This window comes from Pteropus medius, unplaced genomic scaffold, assembly GCF_902729225.1.
Source record: "Pteropus medius unplaced genomic scaffold, Ma_sr-lr_union100, whole genome shotgun sequence".
Taxonomy (NCBI): Eukaryota; Metazoa; Chordata; class Mammalia; order Chiroptera; family Pteropodidae; genus Pteropus; species Pteropus medius.
This window is the reverse complement of record NW_024352785.1, coordinates 8,321,726-8,344,012: the sequence shown is the minus strand read 5'-3', so window position 1 is coordinate 8,344,012 and position 22,287 is coordinate 8,321,726. Positions and strand designations below refer to the sequence as shown.

General features: G+C 37.0%; 1 protein-coding gene across 2 annotated transcripts in view; it reads left to right on the top strand.

Moving 5' to 3' along the window:
• The window catches only part of MCC (MCC regulator of Wnt signaling pathway), a 376,346-nt gene that overhangs the window by 85,636 nt on the left and 268,423 nt on the right, over positions 1 to 22,287 (top strand). For both annotated transcript variants that reach the window (XM_039848467.1, XM_039848466.1), the window contains exon 3: positions 10,392 to 10,606. In XM_039848467.1, the coding sequence (XP_039704401.1) occupies positions 10,392 to 10,606 (215 nt within the window). The remainder of the gene's footprint in view (positions 1 to 10,391; positions 10,607 to 22,287) is intronic.

Sequence of the window (22,287 nt, the reverse complement as noted above, 5' to 3'; positions counted from 1 at the left end):
TATATCTTGTTAGATTCCCCACAGTAAGGTTGAACCAGAAGTACACCACCCCATATACTACCCTCAGAGTTGTCTAAGGCAAATTGCCTTGGAGTTAAGTAAAGCAGTTCCAAAAGAATATCCACAAATAATTTTCCAGTGAATAAGGGCAACTCATTATCTAAAATTATTAAGTATATAAGAAAACTACATGTCAGAAGGAGAAAATAACATAAAAACAAACTTACCAAGATTCCATTTATTGGAATTATAAAACTCAGAATATAAAGTAGTTATGTTTATTGTGTTCAGAAAAAAAAATCTAAGCTAGAAAAAGAAAACCAAAAAAAACAAGCAAATTTAAAAAGGAACCAAATGAACATCTAGAAATAAGAAATGTTACAACTGAAATAAAAACTCAACTGAAATCAACAACAATGAGTTAGAGATGAAGAGAAAATTAGTGAAATTGAAGGTTAGAAGAGATTATTTAGAAAGCATGAAAAAAGAAAGAGAGATGAAATGTAAAATATGAAAGACTAAGAGTCAGGAGAGTTTAACATAACATAAAAATTAGATTCTGAGAAGGAGAGGAAAGGAAGAATGAAGCAGGAGCAGCATTTGAAGTAATGGCTAAGCATTTTTGAAAACTAACAAAAGATGTGAACCAGTAAATTCTAGAATCTCAATGAGTCCTAAGCAGGAAAAATGAAAAGAAATACACATATTAAGTAATATATTAGATAATTGGGCACATTATAGTTAGCTTATGGAAAACCAAAGTCAGAAAATTTAGAAATTATTTTTTAAGAGGTCGATTACTATCAAAGAAGCAACATTTAGGCTGAGAGCAGACTCTCAAAAACAATAGAGGGCAATAGATAGTGCCATTCCTCTGTCCTCTGTGTACTGAGAAAAAATAACTGACAATCTAACACACCATATCTAGCAAAAAAATCTTTCAAGAACCAGGGTAAAATGAAAACATTTAAAGACAAACATACACCTACAGGAGACCTTCATTAAGAAAAATTCTAAAGTATTATTTCAAGCAAAATGAGAGTGGTTTTAGATAGAAGTTTTTAGTTGCAAGAGAGAAAGAAGAATAAAGAAAGTGGTAAATGTGTGGTAAACTTAAACAGTATAAAACAATAATATTTTATCTTAGCGTTTTAAGGGAAAATAAATATATAACAAAAGTCACATGTGAGTTGGGAGTAGAATGAATAGATTTCAAGTTTTCTAAGGTCCTTATTTTTTCCAGACACAGGTAAAGGTATTGATAAACTTAGATTTAAATAAGTTAAGGATGCATGTAATTTCGAGAAAAATCACAAATAGAAATCATTTAACTCTCAGATCTATAGATTTAAAAAATGGAATGAGAAAGATTATCAAAAAAGCAAGGAAAGAGAAAGAAATATAAAAGAAATAGACAGATAGGAAGAACAAAATGAGATGAAAGAGACTATTCTTTGTATTAGTAATTAAATTAAATGTAAATAGATTAAATTCTATAGTTAAGTGACAGGTGGTAAGAATGAATTTTTAAAAATCTGCTAATAGGCTATTTACAAGGAATAAATCAAAAACCAATGAACAGATTGAAAGTAAAATAATAGAAAAATATATGATAGGTCTTCTTCAAATGAAATCTGAAGTTACTGTATTAATAGAAAACAAAACTGCCTTTAAGTTAAAAAGCTGCCTGTGTGTGTGTGTGTGTGTGTGTGTGTGTGTGTGTGTGTGTGTGTGTTTCTCCTGACACCAACTACATCATTCCAATACCAATTCTCTGATTTTCGGAAACCAACCAGGTGTCCTGCAATTCAATTCAACTCTAATACTAACGACCTGGAATTATCACAAAACCCACAAATTAAGGGGTCAATCCCACAAGACTGTCACCACTTCAGACATCAGCCACAAATGAAGTCCCCAGGCTACCTATACTTTTTCCCAGCCAACTACAAAATCAGGTTTCCCACAACACCTCCTTCAGGTCTGATAATTCCTAGTGCGAATCACAGAACTCAAGAAAGCATTGCAATTATTATTATAGTTCATTATAAAGGGTATAGGAGAATAGCCAAATAAAGAGGTATATAGGACAAGGTCCAGAAGGAACTCAAGCACAGGAGCTTCTATCCCTATTTGAGAGTTGGAGTGTACCATCTTCCCAGCACTTGGATGTGTTCACCAACTTGGAAACTCTTGAACCCCATTGTTAGGAGGATTTTATCAAGGTTTTATTACATAGGCATTTTTTATTAAATTATTAGTCATCAATGATTGAACCGATACTCTATCCCCTAGAACCCTTATTCTCCACCCGCCTTGAGTCATCTCATAATATACAAAAGATATTCTTATAACTCGGTAAATGCCAAGGATTTTCGGAGCTCTGTGCCAGGAACAGGGAGCAAAAACCAACATATATATTTTTATTATACCACGAAAGCATTATTAGAAGTAAGTTTATTTCGAAATGATGAAGGATTAAATTCACCGGAAAGATAACAATTTTAAATTTGTATGTAGCCAATAAAGTACAATACATAAAGTAAAAATTGACACCTACAAGAGAAATATACTGATCCACAATCATTATGAAAGATATTAGTATATTTCTCATTAATTACTAGAACAAGCAGACTAATAAATAAAGCTTGTAAGATTTGAACAACTCAATTAATAAGCTCGACATAATGGACATATAAGCCCACTCTACCCAACGACTGCAAAATATACTTTATTTTTAAGTGTACATGGAACATTTGTAAAAGTTGATCATATACAGGCCATAAAACAAGTCTCAACAAATTTAAAAGGATTGAAATAACACAGACCATATGCTCTGAATACAATGCAATGAACCTGTAAATCAACACTGACAAAACTCCATATGATAGGAAATTAAAGAACATACTTTGAAATAGCCCATGGATCTAAACCAAATTTATAAACATTTAAAAGTAATTTGAATTAAAAGATTATGAAAATATCAATTGAAATGCAATACGTAGAGGAAACTTGATAGCTTTCTATGCATATATTAGAAAACAAGAGAAAAAAACTGAGTTGAGTATCCGTTACAAGAATTTAGAAAGAGGACAGCAAAATAAACACAAAGTAGAAGAAAGTACAATAAAGATAGAAACAAAAAATAATGAAATGGAAAACAAGCACGCAATATAGAGGTGCAATAAAGATGGTTTTTCAGAAAGATTTATGGAATTGATAACTTCCTGGCAAGAATGTTAAAGTCAAAAAAGGGAATACGCAAATAATTGTTAAAGAAAAAAATAAAGATTGTTAGAAACCAAGGATTGATTGCTGAGTAGGAGAGTTTTACTGCCAAGCAGGTAACCCAATCAAGCGTATAGTCCAGAAAGGCTCTCCAGGTTGAAGTTTAAGGCAAAAGACCATGAACTATCTCAGTCCTGTATTAGCAATACAAAGCACCTGGGCACTGTGGTTTGGCACATATAGGTTTGTTGGTTGGGTACACACTGAGCCTGCTGAAGGTCATATGCTATGTAGGTATGGCATGTATGTAATAGGAATAGGGTGTCCAGGGGCCTCTGATGTGCATATGTAACAACTGAGTCAAAATTGTATCATCCAGCTAAGTCTACATTGTTGTTGGCAGGCTAGGTGGTCACGTCAGGGTTTGTTAGAATGAATATCAGAAGTCAAAAGGAGACAACCCTACAGATGCTGCAGACATGAATAAAAAGAATATATTATTAACAGCTTTCTGCCAATATATTTCAAAATTTAGAAGAAATAAGGAAATTTCCAGAAAAAAAATATAACTTACTAAAACTGATTCATTAACAGATACAAAGTCTGAATAGTTCTATAACTAAAAATGAAATTAAAAGAGCAATTTTCAAAATCTTTCCACAAAGAACACTCCAGGCCCCGATAGCTTCACTGTCAAGGTCTACCTAACATTTAAAGAACAAATAATTTCCACTCTTATATAGGCTCACTCATAACCTTAATACCAAAACATGAAAAGGACAGTGTAAGAAAGAAAAATTATAGGCCAATTTTACTTTTGAACAGAGATGCAAAAATCCTAAACAAAGTAGCAGCAAACCCAAATCAATAATATGTAAATAAGATATCACATATTTTGACTATGTTGGGTTTGTCTCTTGAATCAAGCTTGGTTTAAGATAAAAAATTAATGTAACTCAACACATTAAAAAAACTTAAAGATACCAACTTGTCAGGAATAAAGGATAATATTCTATTTTTTGCTTAAAAGCTGGAATAAACCATTTTTTGTATTCTTATTTATGTATTTTTCCCACTTGGCATTTTCAATTTTGATAAGGCTAATTTTCAGCCAAGAAATAAGACAACCCCTGTGGGCATGCCAACCAAAGGAAATGTGTGATGCTTCTCATCACGGAGAATAGGCCCACATTAGCATTATCACCATTCAGGCTGCCATTTACAGTTCTTAAAAATTACTATCAAGAGCTTACTGACTACAGGGCCCATTAATACACCTTGTAAAAGAAAGATAAATTGGTCCAAAATACAGTCTCTGCCTTTCTCACCATAAGAGACAAATCTTTATATATTTTTAGATTTATAAAAATCTTAAACTCTCATGGACCATAGACATTAGCCCCCTAACCCCAAGCCAGCCTCAGGTTCAAGTTAAATTCAACCCATTTAGCTCTAATGCCTCTTCGTTTTAACATTTTCCCTAAACTATCCTTTGAATTCTTCAACCCTCTTACTTATCTCCTTTATTATCTAGTTTTAGACAAGCCAGGAGAATAAGCTGCCAAATACTATTTTTAATTATTCTTTAAGTTAAATATGCTTGCCTCAGCTGTGCTTTTATAACTGTATTATTAACTGCTGAAGGGCAAATACTTTTCCTTTTTCATTAAATTTGGAGAACAGAACAATAGAATCTCAAGCTGGAGAAGAATTTTAAAGGCTATTTATTCCAGCTGTCCCTTTGTTGTCTCTAAACTGTCTTCCATTAAATATTCTCAATCTTGAGCTTAAATACATCAAGGATTGTTGAACTTACTTGTATAGAATGGGATATTAAGAAACATTCACTAATGATGATAATATTGATAGGCACACTGCAGTAAGAAAAATACATTTCTTCATTTCTTTCTTGTCACCTATCAACGATCTTGGGGTGGTGGGAAAAGGGAGTTACATTTCAAAAATACATCTTCCACTCTATTCCCAATGTTTCATTAAATTCAGTACATTGTCTCTAGGTAGGACACATGTAACATATATTCAAAATAGGACACTAATAGGCTTACTTCCTGAAAATAGCCAAAGGCCAAAAAAATGACTCATCACTTGGGAGATAATATTATTTACTTCCCCATAGTAGGACATATGCTTTGAATTATTTTTGTTTTTTGTTTCTTCCCAGAAGGATAGATAGGCTCTGTTTATCAGTCCTTTCCCACCCAATTTTCTTGTGACCACAGACCCAGATTTTAAGACAATTAGCCTATGTTTGCAATGTAATTTGTGCTGGGAGAAACTAGAGTCCTCATGGAGTTAGGCTCCTGAATTTTGTACCATGCATTGGCATTAATACATGACTAAAGACTCATATGATAATTCTGTTTTGGACTAAATGATTTACTGCTGCTTCTGTTGATGTCAGTATTACCTAAAAATAGTAAATGTGCTATGACAGGGAAGGTTGACAACTGGCAGCCAATTTGTTCAAATTCTCCCATGCTTCTTTTTATTGGTGTGGTAGTTCTAAATTCAGAAAGTTAGCTGCCCCTGGTGTTTTGAAAGTATTTTCTGTCTTGCCACTGAGAGTAATCAGTTAGGCAATGTTATCTAGACAATCCACATAAATGAAAGATTAATGACCACTAAATAGAGACAATATCATAAGATACTATTAATACACATCTCAGGATCCCCTAAGCACTTTGCATTATCTTCTGCCTGCGATGTGATGAAACACTCCAGAATGAAGGATAGGAAAGAAGGAACTGGAGGTAAAAAAACAGAAGAGTGGCTAGGGTGGCCAGAGCACAACTCTGATGAATAAGTCATACCTGTTCTGCTTTTTGGCACCTGCCACTTCTGCTGTTGGACTGTGCAGATATCCTCATGGTGCTGTCCGCAAGTTTTAGAATGGCCAGGTGTGGAGGTAAGAGTTGGCCAAGTAGAATAGGGAAGCAAAGTATCAAACCCAAGAAACAAAAACTTTGACTTATTAAGGAATATTCCATACTCAGAGAAACATAACTTTGGCCCTGACCTAATTGCTTATTTTCATTGTCTTTACAATAAAGCTAATATTAAGTACAAACTATCGATGAAATTTTAGCCACCAGTTAGGTGCCAAAAGTTTGTTAAGAATTAGTAATTTAACAGGTAACTTTCAGAAGCCGGGAGAGTATACATTTCCCCTACATATTTTTTCCCTATTAAGTTGTCCAAAATGGATTCCAAATAACTAAAATTGTGAAGTGTGACCAGATAATTGCTAATGAGCCTTGATCCATTTATCATATGTCAGGCATTGTCTAATATGTTCTACATATTTTAATCTTATTTAATTTTCACAACACCTCTATGAAGTACATGTTATTATCCTTATTTTAAAGATGAGGAAACTGAAAGGTAGGTTAAATAACATGCTTGAAGTCACATAGCTGGTCATAGTGACTTTTGATTTGACCCTACAATATCTGTCTGCAAAATCCCAGCTTTTTACCACTAATCTCTGCAAACGAGCAATATCTACAAAATTAAGCAGAAAAAAAAAAATATGTCCTCTTCAAAAACTAGTAAAAATTATTTAGTCGTATATAGACTGTGGGTAGGACTAAATAAGATAATATATGTAAGATGCTTAGAACAGTGCCCAGCTCTATTAGGTATCATGATTGTTGTTACTGTCTTTAAGGGGAAGTTGAGGTATTCTAATGCTTTGGATTGCCTTATTTTCACAGGGGGCTTAGCCCCTGGGAGGGTGGCATAGTGCCTTTGGAGAATAAGCATAGTAATTACAAGCCTTGGAGCCAAACTTGGGTGGCACTGTGAAGATGGGATTAAAGCACTAGCAAGTAGCTGCCAAGTACCCAGCAGAGCAAGGATCTCAGTGTTTGGCAGATTTTCTGTTCCAGCATTCTTTCTAAGAGCTGAGTTTTCCCAGTGATGCATTTTATGAACATGTCAAAATGCCACTTGTTTCCTGTGCTTTACTGATAAGTGAATCATTTAAAATCTGTGCTCTGTCACCTTTAAACACTAAATATTCTGGTAAAAAAAAAAAATACAACTTGCCCATTACTGCAGAGCACCCTGTAGGATTATAGTGGCAGAAATGGTGGCCTCCTTTGATTCTGTGTGTGCAGAGACCTCTAGCCCCAAGGAGTGCTTTGGCCTTTGGTATTTAAAGGATACTGTGCAGTCAGTTTCCTTACTGCTCAGTGGTTGTTATAGACAGAATGTGTGTGTCCCCTCCAAGTTCACATATTGAAGTGCTAACCCTCAGTGTGATGGTATTTGGAGATGAGTCTCTTGGAAGGTAATTAGAGCCAGATGAGGTCATGATGATGTGGCCCTTGTGGTGGGATTCGTGTCCTTACAAGAAGAAATTCAAAGAGTCTAGTGAGCATTGGGACAAGAGAACTGTTATGGTGTCTACATTATGGACAAGAAAGCTTTTTTTTTTTTTTTTTTTTTGAGGTTAGTGAGGGAGTGAAGAGAGGCTAGCAAGAGGCTGAGTATAAGCCTAGAAACATCAGGTACCATGATGTTTCAAAGAGCAAAAAGTAGATGGTTACCAGACCTACATTTTTTACAGTGAGATCATCCCAATTAAATGACTAATTTTTGCCTCAGGATGTTGGTTTTTATTCAGAAAAATCTGATATGATCACAGATTAAAAGCTTTGGAAATAGTCTACTGTACTAAAAAAAAATGCACTTCCCTTTTTAGAGTCCATTTATATTTATGCTAATAGGATTGATTTGGCTCCATAGCAGAAAATCTGAGTTCCTCAGCATCGCTTCAGCCAAAATTGTTAGGTTGTAGTGTGAGGGCCTTTTGATCTTGCTGGTTAACATGGAGCTTGGCTCACCTGATTATGTGACTCTGCCAGAAACTGGATTTGGGTCTGTTAATACAGCATAATCAATTAAAATGAAGCTTCCTTGGGCCATCTATCCAATAATAATTTTATTATTTAAAAATGAGGCTTCCTGTTTGCATAAAGAAAAGTGTGAGTGCATAATTTATTTTGATTTTAAAAATTAATCTCCATGTTGCTTTTTCCCTATTAAGAAGTGAAACTCTACGGTACTATAATAATAGATAATTCAGCAATCCATTCAGTAAATGTATATTAAATGCCTACAATGTTGCAGGCCATGTGCAAGGTACTGGTGATACTGTGGTAAAACATACAAGGCCAGGGCCCAACCCTATGTTTATTTGACTTATATATCAGATATAAGGCCATGTGTGATTCAACCCATTTTTCAACTCTGACCTCAATCAGTCTTCTTACTATATATTACTGGGGCCAGGATAGGAAACATGAGGCAACTAGGCAGATGACAGAGATCCTGCAGAGAAGAATGGGGAGGGAGGCGTGACATTTTGAAGTCTGTGTTGAAGGAAAGCAAAACCGCCCTTGCAATATAGCTGATAGACTTTAATATTAAAATAAACTTCAAGACCGAGTGACATAACTGTCTGCTTTGATACAAAGATGTGTCACCTCAGCTATACAGCACTATACAGAAAGAGTGTTGAGTCAGACTGAATGAAGATCAGCAGAACATTAAGTGTAGAGGGAAACACCAACAAAGACAGTTTTCCTCATTACATTGAGTAAATTCCCCAATACTCAATAAGGGGAGATTGGTAATTCATATCAGAACCGATTGTACATAATTTGTAGTTTGCTATATGTAATTATACATATAGGAAATTGTAGAGTAATCTGTATATGTTTTCATTTCATAGTACAAATCTAATCATTTTAATGAGTTTCTTTTTTTGTCATATAAAGTCATGTATTAAAGACCCACCAAAATGAAAACTCCACAGGCAGGAACTGCAATTTACTGTACTCACCACTATACCTGCAGCACCGAGCACAGTGCCTGTGTGTAGACCTTTGTTATGTTTTCTGGCTGATCAGGCCTTTTGACTACCCTTCCTATGTTTAGGAATGGTCTCCCCTTACAAATTCAACCTCCTCAAACTAGCATCCAGAAAACAAATTTTCCAGCCTCCCTTGCATTTGAGAGACATGTGATCCAGGCTCCACTAACTAGCTGCACACACAAGGGACTTCTATTCAGTAGTGAGCAACACAAGGAAGTGGGCTTTACCCTAATTTTTTTTTTTTTTTAGCAGAAGTGAGAATTGAAGCATTAGGCTTTCTCCTCCCATAAGCTTTTCCTGAATATTGCCACCCCACTCCAGGGGACTAGGTTAGCTACTCTTCCTCTAGGTCTACTGTTTTGTTGTACTTTCCTATTGTATTATAATTATTAGCATCTTTTATTAGGTTGTGATCTGCTATAATACTTAAGGTAATACTAGCTGCTCTCAAAAAAAACCCAAAAATCTACAGTTACTCAAACATAAAAGAAGTTTCCCTTTTCTAATCATATAAAGTCAAAATAGGGTGCCCAGTATCAACAGACAGTCCTGCTGCAGGAGGTAATTCAGGGACCCTGGCCTCTTCCATCTTGTGGTTTCACCATCTGTACCACATGACTTCCCGGGGTGTCATGCCCATCTGAATGAGCCCGAAGGCAAAGGGTGTGGAGAATCACACACTAGGGGTTTTATGAGCCAGGTTCTGAAGTGATGCTTATCACTTCTATTTATATTCTATCACTCAGAGCACATCCTCAAAGCATGGCTACACCTAACTGGCAATACAGCCTAGCTTCCTGCAACTTCTTCCTAGTAAGAATATATCAGCACCAGAAAATTATGATAAAGTGCCGTATCTTAACTTTCTATCTTTTCACTTGCTTCCTTCTTCCATAGCTGAGAAAAAGGATTACAGTAAGAAGGCTAATCATACAGTAACCCTGTGTAAATCACAGACAGATGTGGCTCTGACCTGGATTCCTTTTTCTTGGCTCTCCAGCGCTTTTTTCCTAAAGATTTCTGTTTGCAGGGCACACATTCATTGGAGAGTTATTTCTCAACACTTTGCCTAAAACTGCTCTTATCTCCAGGCTCCCCATGTGTCAGTTTGAAGGGAAAGTGCTTAGCGTGCAGCCTGAGCGCCACATGTGTTCTGACATGCTGGCATGTGAAAGCATTAGAAGGTTCCAAATCATTGCCTATTGGCCACCCACAGACTAATGAAGAAATCATCTTTTTTATTTTATTCTGCCTCTCCTAGGTGCCTTATCAGCGGCCAGGGAGAGCTGGGAATACGACTCGGGTGCCAGGGACCTCCAAAGCCCAGACTTGCAGAGTCAGTCGGCCCTACAGAAGCTTCTTGAGTATGGCGGAAGCTCTTTGCATCAGCAGGCTACTGCTCTCCACAAACTGCTTACACAGTCCCCACATTTTGGCAAGTCTGTAGGAGGAAGCTATCTAGAACTGGCCAACACGGTGAGTACTTTCTGGTTCACAGAAATCTTTAAGCCTATGTGTATATTCCAATGAAAACATTTTAATTTTGAGCTCCAGGGGACATATCGATATTGTCTTTTGTATTGAGCTAATAAGCATTTCCAGCATTGCAATAATGTTAAGTGCTCCAAACATTTATGATTTATTGGTGACTTTACTCATCATGAAGAGCAGAGTAGATGCTTAAAAAGTGTCTTTGGTGTGTAATTTGTACAGATTCACTTACTAGAATATCTACAATAGATTTCCAGAACTAGAGTACTTCTATGCTACCAGACATTACAAATTAACAGGATATAATCCTTTCTGTTCTCTAATTTGGATTTTACTCATTTGAAAAACAAACAGAAAAATAGTTCATCGAACATTTGATTATCATTTCTACTTGTACTTTTAAAATATTTTCTCTTGAAAACTATGGCACAACTTAGAATTCCATTATGCTTAGTTTAACCTTCCCTTTTGCCTTGAGATGAATCATTTACAATGATGAGCTATGGTTGGAAAGCTATTGTCTTCCCTTTTAAGTTAGCTCTGGGGAACCAGGGTGGATGGCTGATGGCCTGGGCCATTTTGAGTGACACATAGTTTATAAATTGAGATTGCTATCCAATCTCTGTGGTAATGTCCATAAACCTACCTTGCTTCTTGACACTGAAGTTCGAATGTGGAACAGACATGTGGTTCACTATCCTACATATATATACAGTCTGTTTTGATGTAGACCACTGGTTTTCAGATTTTTTTGTGTGTATTTGAGCCACATTTTCCAATTCTGACATTTTTGGTGGCCATGTTTGAAGAAACTAACAATCCTAAATATGCCAGCAATAATTAAAATACAATCATCAGACAAAGTCCAGTTAAAGGACATTCTACAAAATACCTGACCAGTACTCTTTGAGACTGCCAAGGACATCAAAAGCAAGGAAAGTCTGAGAAAGAGGAACTGTCACAGCTAAGAGGAGCCTAAGAAGATATGACTGCTAAATGTAATGTGATAATCTGAATGGGACATTAGGTACAAACTAATGAATCAGTTACAGACTTTAATTAATAATGTGTCAATTGTGGTTCATTAATTGTGACAGCTATACCATAATAGTGAAGATATTAATAATAAGGGAAACTGGGTATGAGGGATATGAGGATTTTCTGTTCTATCTTTGCAACTTTTCTGTAAATGTGAAACTATTATAAAATTTAAAATGAATTAAAAATGCACACATTCACACACCATCACACCTAGAGTATGACTATGTCTCATATACCTGTAAAAGTACTCATAGTTATTGCACTGTTTGTCACTTGTTCACCTGCAAGGACATTCTTGCTCAGTTTGAATAGAACCATCAACTATCCTAATCTTGCCTTCCTGCATGCTCAGGAGACTAGGCAAACATCAATAAATATGTCATCTTTCTTTGGCATGGGCCTGGACTTATGCTATGCTGTTACAAATAATTTGCAGCAAGCTAGACTTTCTCTGTACTATATCAGTACAGCTTGTTTCAGGACAAACACACCATTGCAGTATGGGTAATAACAAGAAACTGATCAAATTTATTTTGATCAAAATTGACGTTGCTCAAAACACATTGATCAAAATTTAGTGGTACCCATCCACTCTGATGGGTTCAGGATTCATGGCCCACTAGTTTTCTGCAGCAAACCTACTATTGAAAACTGCAGGAGTGGGATGTTTCCTACCTTTGTATGGCTCCTTGGTTCTTAGCCTCTCCAATAATCTCTTGGATTTCATTCTGTTTGCCCATCTCTCCTGATCAGAGGACAACTCATCCCCTGGGCTTCCCATAGCCAGGTTCACTTTGTGCATTATTGGAGAAGCTTTGAAACTGCCTGAGCTGACCTCTACAGTGTTCAGTTTGAGAAACACTCCCTTAAATATTGAGGACCCAGCTCAAGCAGGAGTGTTCACATTACTGAAATTCATAAACTATACACTTAACAGTTTGCATACTTCTCTGGCTATAAAAATTGATGACAAACATATAATCAATGATAGTGACTATTCATTGAAACACATTGAATAAATAAGAAAAATACAGGCATTCAAGTCCTTTGACAGTGATTACATTATTGATTTTCTCACTGAATTGAAAATAAAAATTTAAAATATTATCTAAACTTGCGGACCCTTGATAATGTCCTTGACCCTGTGGGAGAATGTATTTGACCCCTAATTCTTCACTTTTTCCTATATTTTTATCATTTGTTGTGTGATGTTGGAGTCCTCCTGTCAAGTATGAGAAATAATAAATAATTGTTATTTTAACCATTGTGCTTAGGATGGTTTGTTTCATAGCAATAGTCGACACAAGGTCTGCCCACAGGGGTCTATGGAGCCCAGTTTGAGAAGTGCTCCTTACCCAAAGAAAGCAAATAATCTCTCTAAACTGCATATTTGGCAATGCTTTCACTTATATACTCACATTAAGAATAATTTATGTTCCTTTTAAAAGAAATCCTAAACTAATAAAATTAAATTCTGGTTTGTTTGTTTGTTTGTTTGTTTGTTTTAATAGCTTTTAAGAGCAAAAGGCTTTTTATCAGTGTCCAGTTCAGAGACAGAGAGCACACAGTAATTCACACAAGGAAAGTTTAACATAAAAAATTATTAACTAGTAGCAGGGATTACCTATTAAGGAGTAAATAAAATTCTAATGAATATAGGATTGGCATAGGTAAAGAGCAGTTACTCCCTCTAAAGCTGAGATAGAATACCAAGGAAGAAACACATTTAGAAGAGGGCCCTGTTCTCTCCAGACCCCATTGGAAGGAAGTGGCTGGGGCCCACTGGATGACAGAGAAGATCCCTGAGATGCTGCAGGACAGGGCTTGTGAGCAGGAATCTAGCCCTCTGGAGCAGGGGTCCCCTACCCCTGGGCCATGGACCAGTACTAGTCTGTGGCCTATTAGGAATTGGGCCTCACAGCAGGTGAGCAGCGGGCGAGGGCGCAAAGCTTCATCTTTATTTGCAGCTGCTCCCTAGCGCCAGGATCACCACTTCATCTTCACCTCAGATCATTGGGCATTAGATTTTCATAGGTGCACCGGTCTCTGGTGCCAAAAAGGTTGGGGACCCCTACTCTGGAGTGTTAGCCCAACTTGCTAGGATGCCACCTAATGGGGCATCTGCAAGACTCACTGAGCATCACTGAGAAGATGCTGGCTGAGGTGCCAGAGGATTCCCTGGGAAACTGCCTGGTGCAGTAGCGGCAAAATCCACTGAGAAGCCCCGCAAATGGCACCATTGAAACTTATTAGGTGTGAGCACCACTGGATGTTCTGTGCTACTGACTTCCACCCTCCACAAGAGCAAGCAGTGGCAAGCACAATAGAACCAGGACAAGAATTCCCTTCTTCCTCCAGAGTCCCCCCAAGTGCCCCCTATTGACAAAGGAGAAATGTTTACAGGGTGCAGCTTTAGTATCACAAAGCAGGGCATGGAAGGGGGAATTTGGAGATGAGAGGTGATAAATTGATAACTGACACAAGCATTTTTAGCATAGAGAAGCTTCTAGGAGCTTCCTACACTAGCTTTTACCTCTTTACGCATCTCTTTCTTTTCTTCTACCACTAAATACCTGTCTTATCTTGTTACTAAAATAGTGGATGATATGACTTTGAGGCCTAACACATTGCTTGAGTTGCAAAAGCAACAAGATGACATAGGTAGAAGCTTGTAACAGTTAGAGTTTTATCTGAGAAACAGAATGGCTACGCATGTATAGAAAAAAGGATTTATTATAAGGAGTAGACCCTACATGAATGTGGAAGCTGGTAGAGCAATCTATGCAGGTTGTTGATTCTGCATCTAGTGTTGAGCCTGATGTTACTATAAGTCTTTCAGATCAGCAGACAAGAAGGAAGGCTGGGTGTAGAGGAGAGCAAGTACAAGCTGCAATACATGAGGACAAACTGAGACCCAGGAAGACAAACTGGAACCCACTTCTTTGTTTTACCATGTCCAACCTCTGTGCTGTGGGTGACCTATAGGAGGAGCTGGCACCCATAACTATGGAGCTGCACACACACCTGGCCCAGGATTCAGAGACCCTGAGGGAGAAGCAAACCTGGCACACCCGAAGACAAGCAGCAGATGAGCAACAGCTTTCAGAGCATAAAAAATATGACTTCTTCACTTCTGCCTTCTGGATTTCACACAAAATGTCTCTCATGGCCATACAGAATCATACAGGAAAGAGGACTCTGGAAAATATAGTTCCATCTTCACTAAGTTGACTCAGTACCAAGCCACTACAGAGCAGGGGCGAAACTGTCAGTACACGCTGAGCCTTATTCATAAAGCTATCAGCAAAGCCACTACAGAGCAGGGGCGAAACTGTCAGTACACGCTGAGCCTTATTCATAAAGCTATCAAGAGATTAGTGAAAAAGAAATGCAATGGAAAAGATATACCGCCTATTCTCTGATAGATTTTCTCTCCAAAGATTTGTATTTCAGGGAAAAGTGCAAATATAAATTGCAATGTTATGGAGTCTGAGTAGTGACATATTTAAGTATTATAAAATATAAAACAACTGAAGTTTTATTTTCTAGCTACAAAACTGACAAATTCCTGAACAAAATATCAATTTCTTGATAAATCCTTCCAGCCATGTGACTTGTTTTTTATAAAGTATTCCTTATCAACTTTACTAATTTTATTAATAAAGATATTAATTAACTGATGTTAATTAAATATAAACATACTGTAAAAGAAGTCATGCATAAGATATAAAGTATTTAAACCAATACAGAAAGTTGCTGAAAAGTTAGTCATCATTTGTCTCCCTGCCTTTCCTCATTTAAAAGGTCTTCACCAATTATTTTTATGTATTCCTGAATTGCTTTTAATATAGGGAACGTTCCATTTCTCCTTTTGTAATTTAAAGATACTTTAATCATTACAGTACTTGCCAGATTTGGGTTTACCTTTGGTCAAGAGGGTGTGTCCTGGCTTTGGTTAGAGCAAGGCTGGTTGTTCTGGGAGCACTCTCTTCTGGGCATTGTTCAGAATCAAAGGACAAGAAATTCTTAAGCATAGGGCATGCTTATCACCAATTAGCTTTTCATAGAATTGGGACAATAGAAATAAAATATTGAATTTTTAGGAGGGGCTACAAGAAAGCTCTGTGGAGTTGATAAAAAAAAAAACAATTTCAGAATCTTGAATCATCACTTCCAAGTGATTGAAACTGAATTTCAAAAAATAAATAAATTTGGTTAGATAGAGGGGTGAATACATTTGGCTTTGTGTTGTTAGTTATAGAAATGCCAGCTATTTCTGGGAAAGTGCTCATTTCATGAGTTTTCCCTAACATTTCAAATGATGACATTGTAAGCACAGTTGCCTCATTGCTACATGGGTAGAGATAGCAATGTCTGCCTTCTGCATCCTGCTGCTCAAGGCCAGTTTCCTTCAGAATACTTTGGACAATTTTGCTTCAACTTAGCCCATTTTATGATTTAATTTCACACTTACACTTTTTTGCAAAAGTGATTTATATTTTTAAAGGAGAAAAAAGATAGTTATGAGTTCTGCATAAACGTGAATTTAAAAACAGATATAGCAAGTTCTGCAACTCTGTTTATCCAATAGTCCAAGCAGCTTTTTCTCTTTAGGCTGGTTATAACATCTAGGTGTTGGAAGTTGAATTTAAATGGTGACTATTATCACACAAATTTATATGATAATAATTATTAGCATAATTCATTATTAACCAAACTTTACTTAATGCAAAGTCCATAGTTATATTATGTTGGGGAATACTTTATCTACACATTTCAACCAATACAGAAAAATCTTCATATGTGCATGAATAAGTAAGAAATCTGTGTCGTGGTGGCAAGATAGATAAGAATCTTCTTTTTGGTTTAATCATTTGACTAACTTCATAGAGACTGAGTTATTAATAAGTCTTCACAAGTACTTTTAAATTTCTAAAATACTCATTAGTAATATATTGGAGATTAAGTTCTAACATCTTATTGAAATTACAATACTTTTGGGGGAAGAACTTTAAGTTCGATGGCGGTTTTTCTTTATTTGTAAAAATGAAGATGCTCTTAAAGGATAGTTGCTGTTACTATTATTATTATTATTCTTAATATAAAATCTGAAAATACAGGCTCTGTGGTTTAAATTAATATTTTTTTGTTTGTTTCCTGGAGAGCTACTCTGTTTTTGTTTAGCAAAAACTGAGCTTACTGTTAGTTTTTTTTTCTCTGCTCTTAACTTAGCTTCTGCTTTCTCTATGCCTTTGTCATAAATAGAAGGACTGACTAACTTATACAATGGTCAGAGGAATCCTTTTTTTTCCCCCTATAGTCTGTTTAGATTGTGAAGAGATAACATGGCACTCCTTATCAACAAATTTTCATCAATAAGATGTACAAAAGGCTTTTATACCATCCTTCAGATGTTTTTAATCTTGACAATGAACCAAATACCTGCACAATAAATGTTCATATTGCAGGAATGGCTCCCAGATATTGCAACTTCATGTACCAGTAAAGTTGCAAAAGATTGAGACTTGCCAACTTTTTATGTTGCCAAAAATCAGAAGCCAATCTACCTACTATCTAATATCACCATCATTTCATAAAAGAAAGGACTTTTTGGCACCAAAAGTAGATAGGTATCTCTGAATTAGTAAATAAGGGAAAAAATTAATTTTACTTAATGGAAGAATTTACAATTGCTTTTGCTTTTCACACTTCCGGAATAACTGGTGGGAACCTTGTCACACATGAAGCTCTTGAGCAGGGTAACTAAGGATGTAGACCTCAGTGATACCCACTATGCTCTTACATCTGACTTTGGACAAGTCAGTAAACCTCTTTCAGCCTCTACATTCTCATAAAGTAGGAATAAATTGCTTAATCCAATGCCTCATGCAAGTAGGTGCTCAATAAATAGTAGAAGCTGTTTTCCTCATCTAATTATCAGAAACAAATTTCGAGAGTTACTTCCAAGTGGATAAGTTTGGGGTAGAATTTGGAAACAGAAACTTAAAAAATTATGAAGAAATCAGATCTCTCAAGCACTTTTCAAGATATTTACTGAGCACTTTTTTATGAGCTAGGAGCTGTCTCAAAGATATTGTCATCATCAAAAATTATGCTGGAGACTAGGCAAAATGGCATATACAATAGGAGCTTCATTCATCCCCTCTTGCAACCACATCACAGTTGAGACAGAAACATGGAGCAAACAGAAAACAGAGTCACCTGGGGTCTAGATGAACAGAAGTCCTACAACCAAGGAGAGAAATAAGAAATCATCATGCAACAGTTGGAGGGGGTGGGGGATGGCAAAGACACGAGGCTGCCCGGTCCCCAGCAACTGAGTGAGACCAGGGCTACGGCAGCTGCAGACTGCAGGTGTAGATGTTCCTGTTAAAGGGGCCCTGTCTGCAACTGGAGTTTTGCAGTGATGGACCTGCTCACTCAGAGCACCAGCTCCAGTTGGCTGCTTGCGGGGCACCAAGGACTTATAGGGGGACATTGAGTTGTTTGAGCGAGGATCAGAGGCAAGGATCTCTCCCAGGCAGAAATGATGATGGTATCCATTGTTCCTCTGTTGAGCCCTCCCACCTCCCAGTGTGTGGAGGCAGCACTGCCATAGCTGAGATGTCATCAAACTGGATAACAGAGGTCACTCTGCCCAGAGGATTCCCTGAAACTTTGCCTCCCCCAACTCACCCCCTACCTAAGCCACATCCAGTGCCCTCAGCAAATTCTGTGCCACTTGCTGAGAAGCTCCAAGACTCACACTAGTAGCAACTGACTTCCGTTTCTGGTGTGGCCTCTTGAGGCAACTGCAAGCACAGCATCTGTGGATCGTTTGCTGAATCTTAACAGGTGGCCCTGGAGGGGCACAGGCTGGGGCTAAACTTGACCTATAGCTGAATCCACCTCAGGACTGTGCCACTGGACACCTACTACACAAAACCATGGTAATAACACTGGGAGACTTAGGAACTTTGCTTGGTACATAGAAACTGACACAGAGAGGCAGCCAAAATAGGTAAACAAGGAGAAACTATATGAAAAAAAACAGAACAGAGATCAAGGAAAAATAGAGTCAAGCAACCTAACAGATGCAGAGTTCAAAACACTGGTTTTAAAGATTCTCAATGAAATTAAGGGAAGTGTAGATGAACTTAGTGAGAACTTTAACAAAGAGATTTAAAAAAATTATAAAAATGGAAATGGAAATTATAAAATGGAAACAGTCAGAAATGAAGAACATATTATCTGAGGTGAAGAGTATATTAGAGGGAATCAACAGAGTAGATGAAGAAGAGGATCGAACCACCAATATAAAGGATGAGAAAGCCAAGGACACCCAATCAGAATAGCAAGAAAAAAGTATTCAAGAATATAATAATAATTTAAGGAGCCTGTGGGACAAAATTAAGGATAATAAACATCTGTGTCATAGGGGTACCTGAAGAGAGAGAACAAGAAGTTGAATATATATTTGAAGAAATAATGAAGGAAACATCCCTAACCTGGTGAAGGAAATAGACATATAACCCCAGGAACTTCAGAGAGTCCCTCCCAAAAAATGAATCCAAAGAGGCCCACACCAAGACACATCATAATTAAAATGCCAAAGGTTAAATACAAAGAGAAGATCTTAAAAGCAGCAAAAGAAAAGCAGTTAGTTACCTACAAGGGAGCACCCATAAGACTAACAGCTGATTTCTCAAAAGAAACTATGCAGGACAGAAGGGCTTGGCACAAAATATTCAACATGATGAAAACCCAGGATCTATAACCAAGAATACTTTATCCAGCAGAGCTGTCATTTAGATTAAGAGCTTCCCAGATACACACACAAAAAAGCTAAAGGAATTCATCAACACCAAGCCAGTATTATAAGAATTGTTGGAGGGACCTCTTTAAGAAGAAAAAACATGTGTCAAAACATGAATAAAGAATGGTAATAACTACATTCCTATCAACAAGTACCTCAAATGGAAAAGACCTAAGTGCTCCAACCAAAAGATAGGGAGGCTGAAATGGATAAGAAAACAAGACTCCTACATATGCTGCCTATGAGAAGCTCACTTCACATTAAAAGACACACACAGAGTAAAAGGAAGGAGATGGAAAAAGGTGGACCTAAAGGGTATTACGCTGAATGAAGTAACTCAGATAAAGACAATAACCACATGATTTCAAGTACATGTGGAATCTAAAGAACAAAATAAACAACAGGAAAAAAATGGAAACAAACTGATAGATACAGAGAATATTTTGAGGGCTACTAGATAGGGGAGTGGTTTGGGGAGAACGGTGGAAAGGGCAAAGGGATTAAGAAGCACAAATGGATAGATACAAAATAAATATGGAGATATAAAGTGTACCATAAGGAAAATAGTCAACAGTGTTGTAAAAAATATGTAAGGGGGAAGAGGGGTACTAGATTTATTGGGGTGACCACTTCATGAGTTATATAGATCTCTAATCACTATGCTATAAAACTGAAACTATTATATTATTATGTGCTAGCTATAATTGAAAAAAAAAACTCATTGAATTGTATAATGTAAATATGAGCAACTAATTGTCTATTATATTTCAATAAAACTGGGGGGGCGGGAATTATGCTGAATAATCTTGTATGTAGAATTCATTTAGAAATACTAGATCATGAAAAAGGACAATAATTCTTACCTAGAGATGAAAGGGTACTTTAAAAACCTGTCTGATCTCTCCATCTAAAAAATGGGGATATGGAGGCCCAGATCAAAATATCTGCCTAATATCACAGAAGGAGAACTGAGATTAGAAAGTGAGTTTCCTGACACCCTGCCATGCCCCTGTCCTGGATTAGAGGGATGTTCCTCATTGTTGGTAGGAAATGAGGAACTCCTGCATCCTCTCTTTGGGATCTTTGCTATTGGACTCTGGGCCACTCTTCTGCTCTGCTGGGTCATGCTGGCTTGTTGTTCTTATGTCCTCTAATCTCCTCCACGGAGCTAATTCCAGCCACAACACCCCAGTACTGATGACCATTTGTTAAAAATATCGGCAAACTTCTGTACCAGGCCCCCTATTCTCCTAGCCACCTCATCCCTTTTCCAGGAACCCCAAGCCTACCATGATTCAGCCTCTAGGAGTAAATTCTGGTCCTGCAGGGGCCCCCGGCACTGCTGCCAGCTGGCATCTTGTGGTTATCTGTTCTAAATACTGGTGGCTGTGCCATAGCAGTTGTTAAATATTTTTAATATCTCTTCTGTTCTTTTGGCAATCTGTTGGACTGGAACAACAAATCCATTTTTAGAGCCTGATAAGACTGTGGGCTCCAACAGATAGTGAGATGGTGGGAGGCCATCACATCTCACTCTCTTAAAGTGTTTTTAAGTGATTCTGTTGGATGATTCAACAGAGATTCATGTTCTATTCTATTCTACTGTCTTTGGGATCTATGATTTACCAGGGTAGGTAAAGGAATTTTGCAGATTTTAAAGTACACACTAGAGGGCAGTGGCCCCATATCTAGACACCTGACAATTATCACTTTCTTTGCATTTCTCTGCCCTCTTTTATGTAGTGAGGGGGAGAAGAGTCTCCTCTACATCATACAAATTCCATTTATGTTTGAAGTGTTTTATGAAAACAGATCAGCTACTTGGCAGCACCCTATCATTCCTCGTAGTTTCTTTTTCATCCTTCTTTCAATGACTTATCTCAGTGGCGCTTTAATAGTAGAGTTATTTATTATTAACATCTTAATGACTTTTTTCTATTTTAAAGACAAGGCAAAGGAGAGATAGGAAACATACATTCCTAAGATGGAATAGTAAGATTTTCTATCTTTCCATCTTTGTATTTGTGAATAAAGTAGTGAATTAAGAATGAGGAAGAAGAAAGATACAGTGAAGTGTTCTTTTTATTTTGCATCTGCAGAGGCAAAAATCATTTACATGAGTCTGCAGAACTGTTTCCTTCCCCATGATCACTAAAGAGATTTATCTTCTAGCTTACTCAGTTTACCTCTCTCGCCAGCTCCTCAGTAGGGGAGCATCTTGCTGGCTGGGGGAGAGGTACAGCTGATCTGTATAATAAAGAGATGGTCTGGCGGGTGGAGGGTGAGTAGATTGAGAGACAAGGAAGCCACTAGGCTGTGTGTTTGCAGAGTTCTGGAACATTAAAGAGAGAAGTTTTAGTGCAGCTGAATAGTGTAGTGGAGTTTAAGAAGAAAGCAAAGGGACATTAAGAAGTATGTCAGTGGATTATTTAAGTCAACCTTTGATGGAATCTGAGGAATTAGTGTTCATAAAGAATTTGATTTATTTTTAATTACTTTTGATTGTTGGACTGTTTCCTTCACAGGAATAACCCTCATGGACTGGATTATGTGAGTCCCTAGATTTATAAAAGTTATATATAGAATGAAATTACAAGGATTTGTTTTTGAATTTGTGAGATATGTAGCAGTTGTGTTCATACAAATGTGTGTTTGTGTGTGTGTGTTCACCTTGTTTACTTTTAGGCACAGGTGGGATATAAGATGCTCTTTTCACTTCGACCCAACCAGAGTCCTGAGGGAGAAACGATTTAATAAATCGTGTTAAGTGCTTTGAGTAGAGTATTTTGCTTAATTCTTACAATGGCTT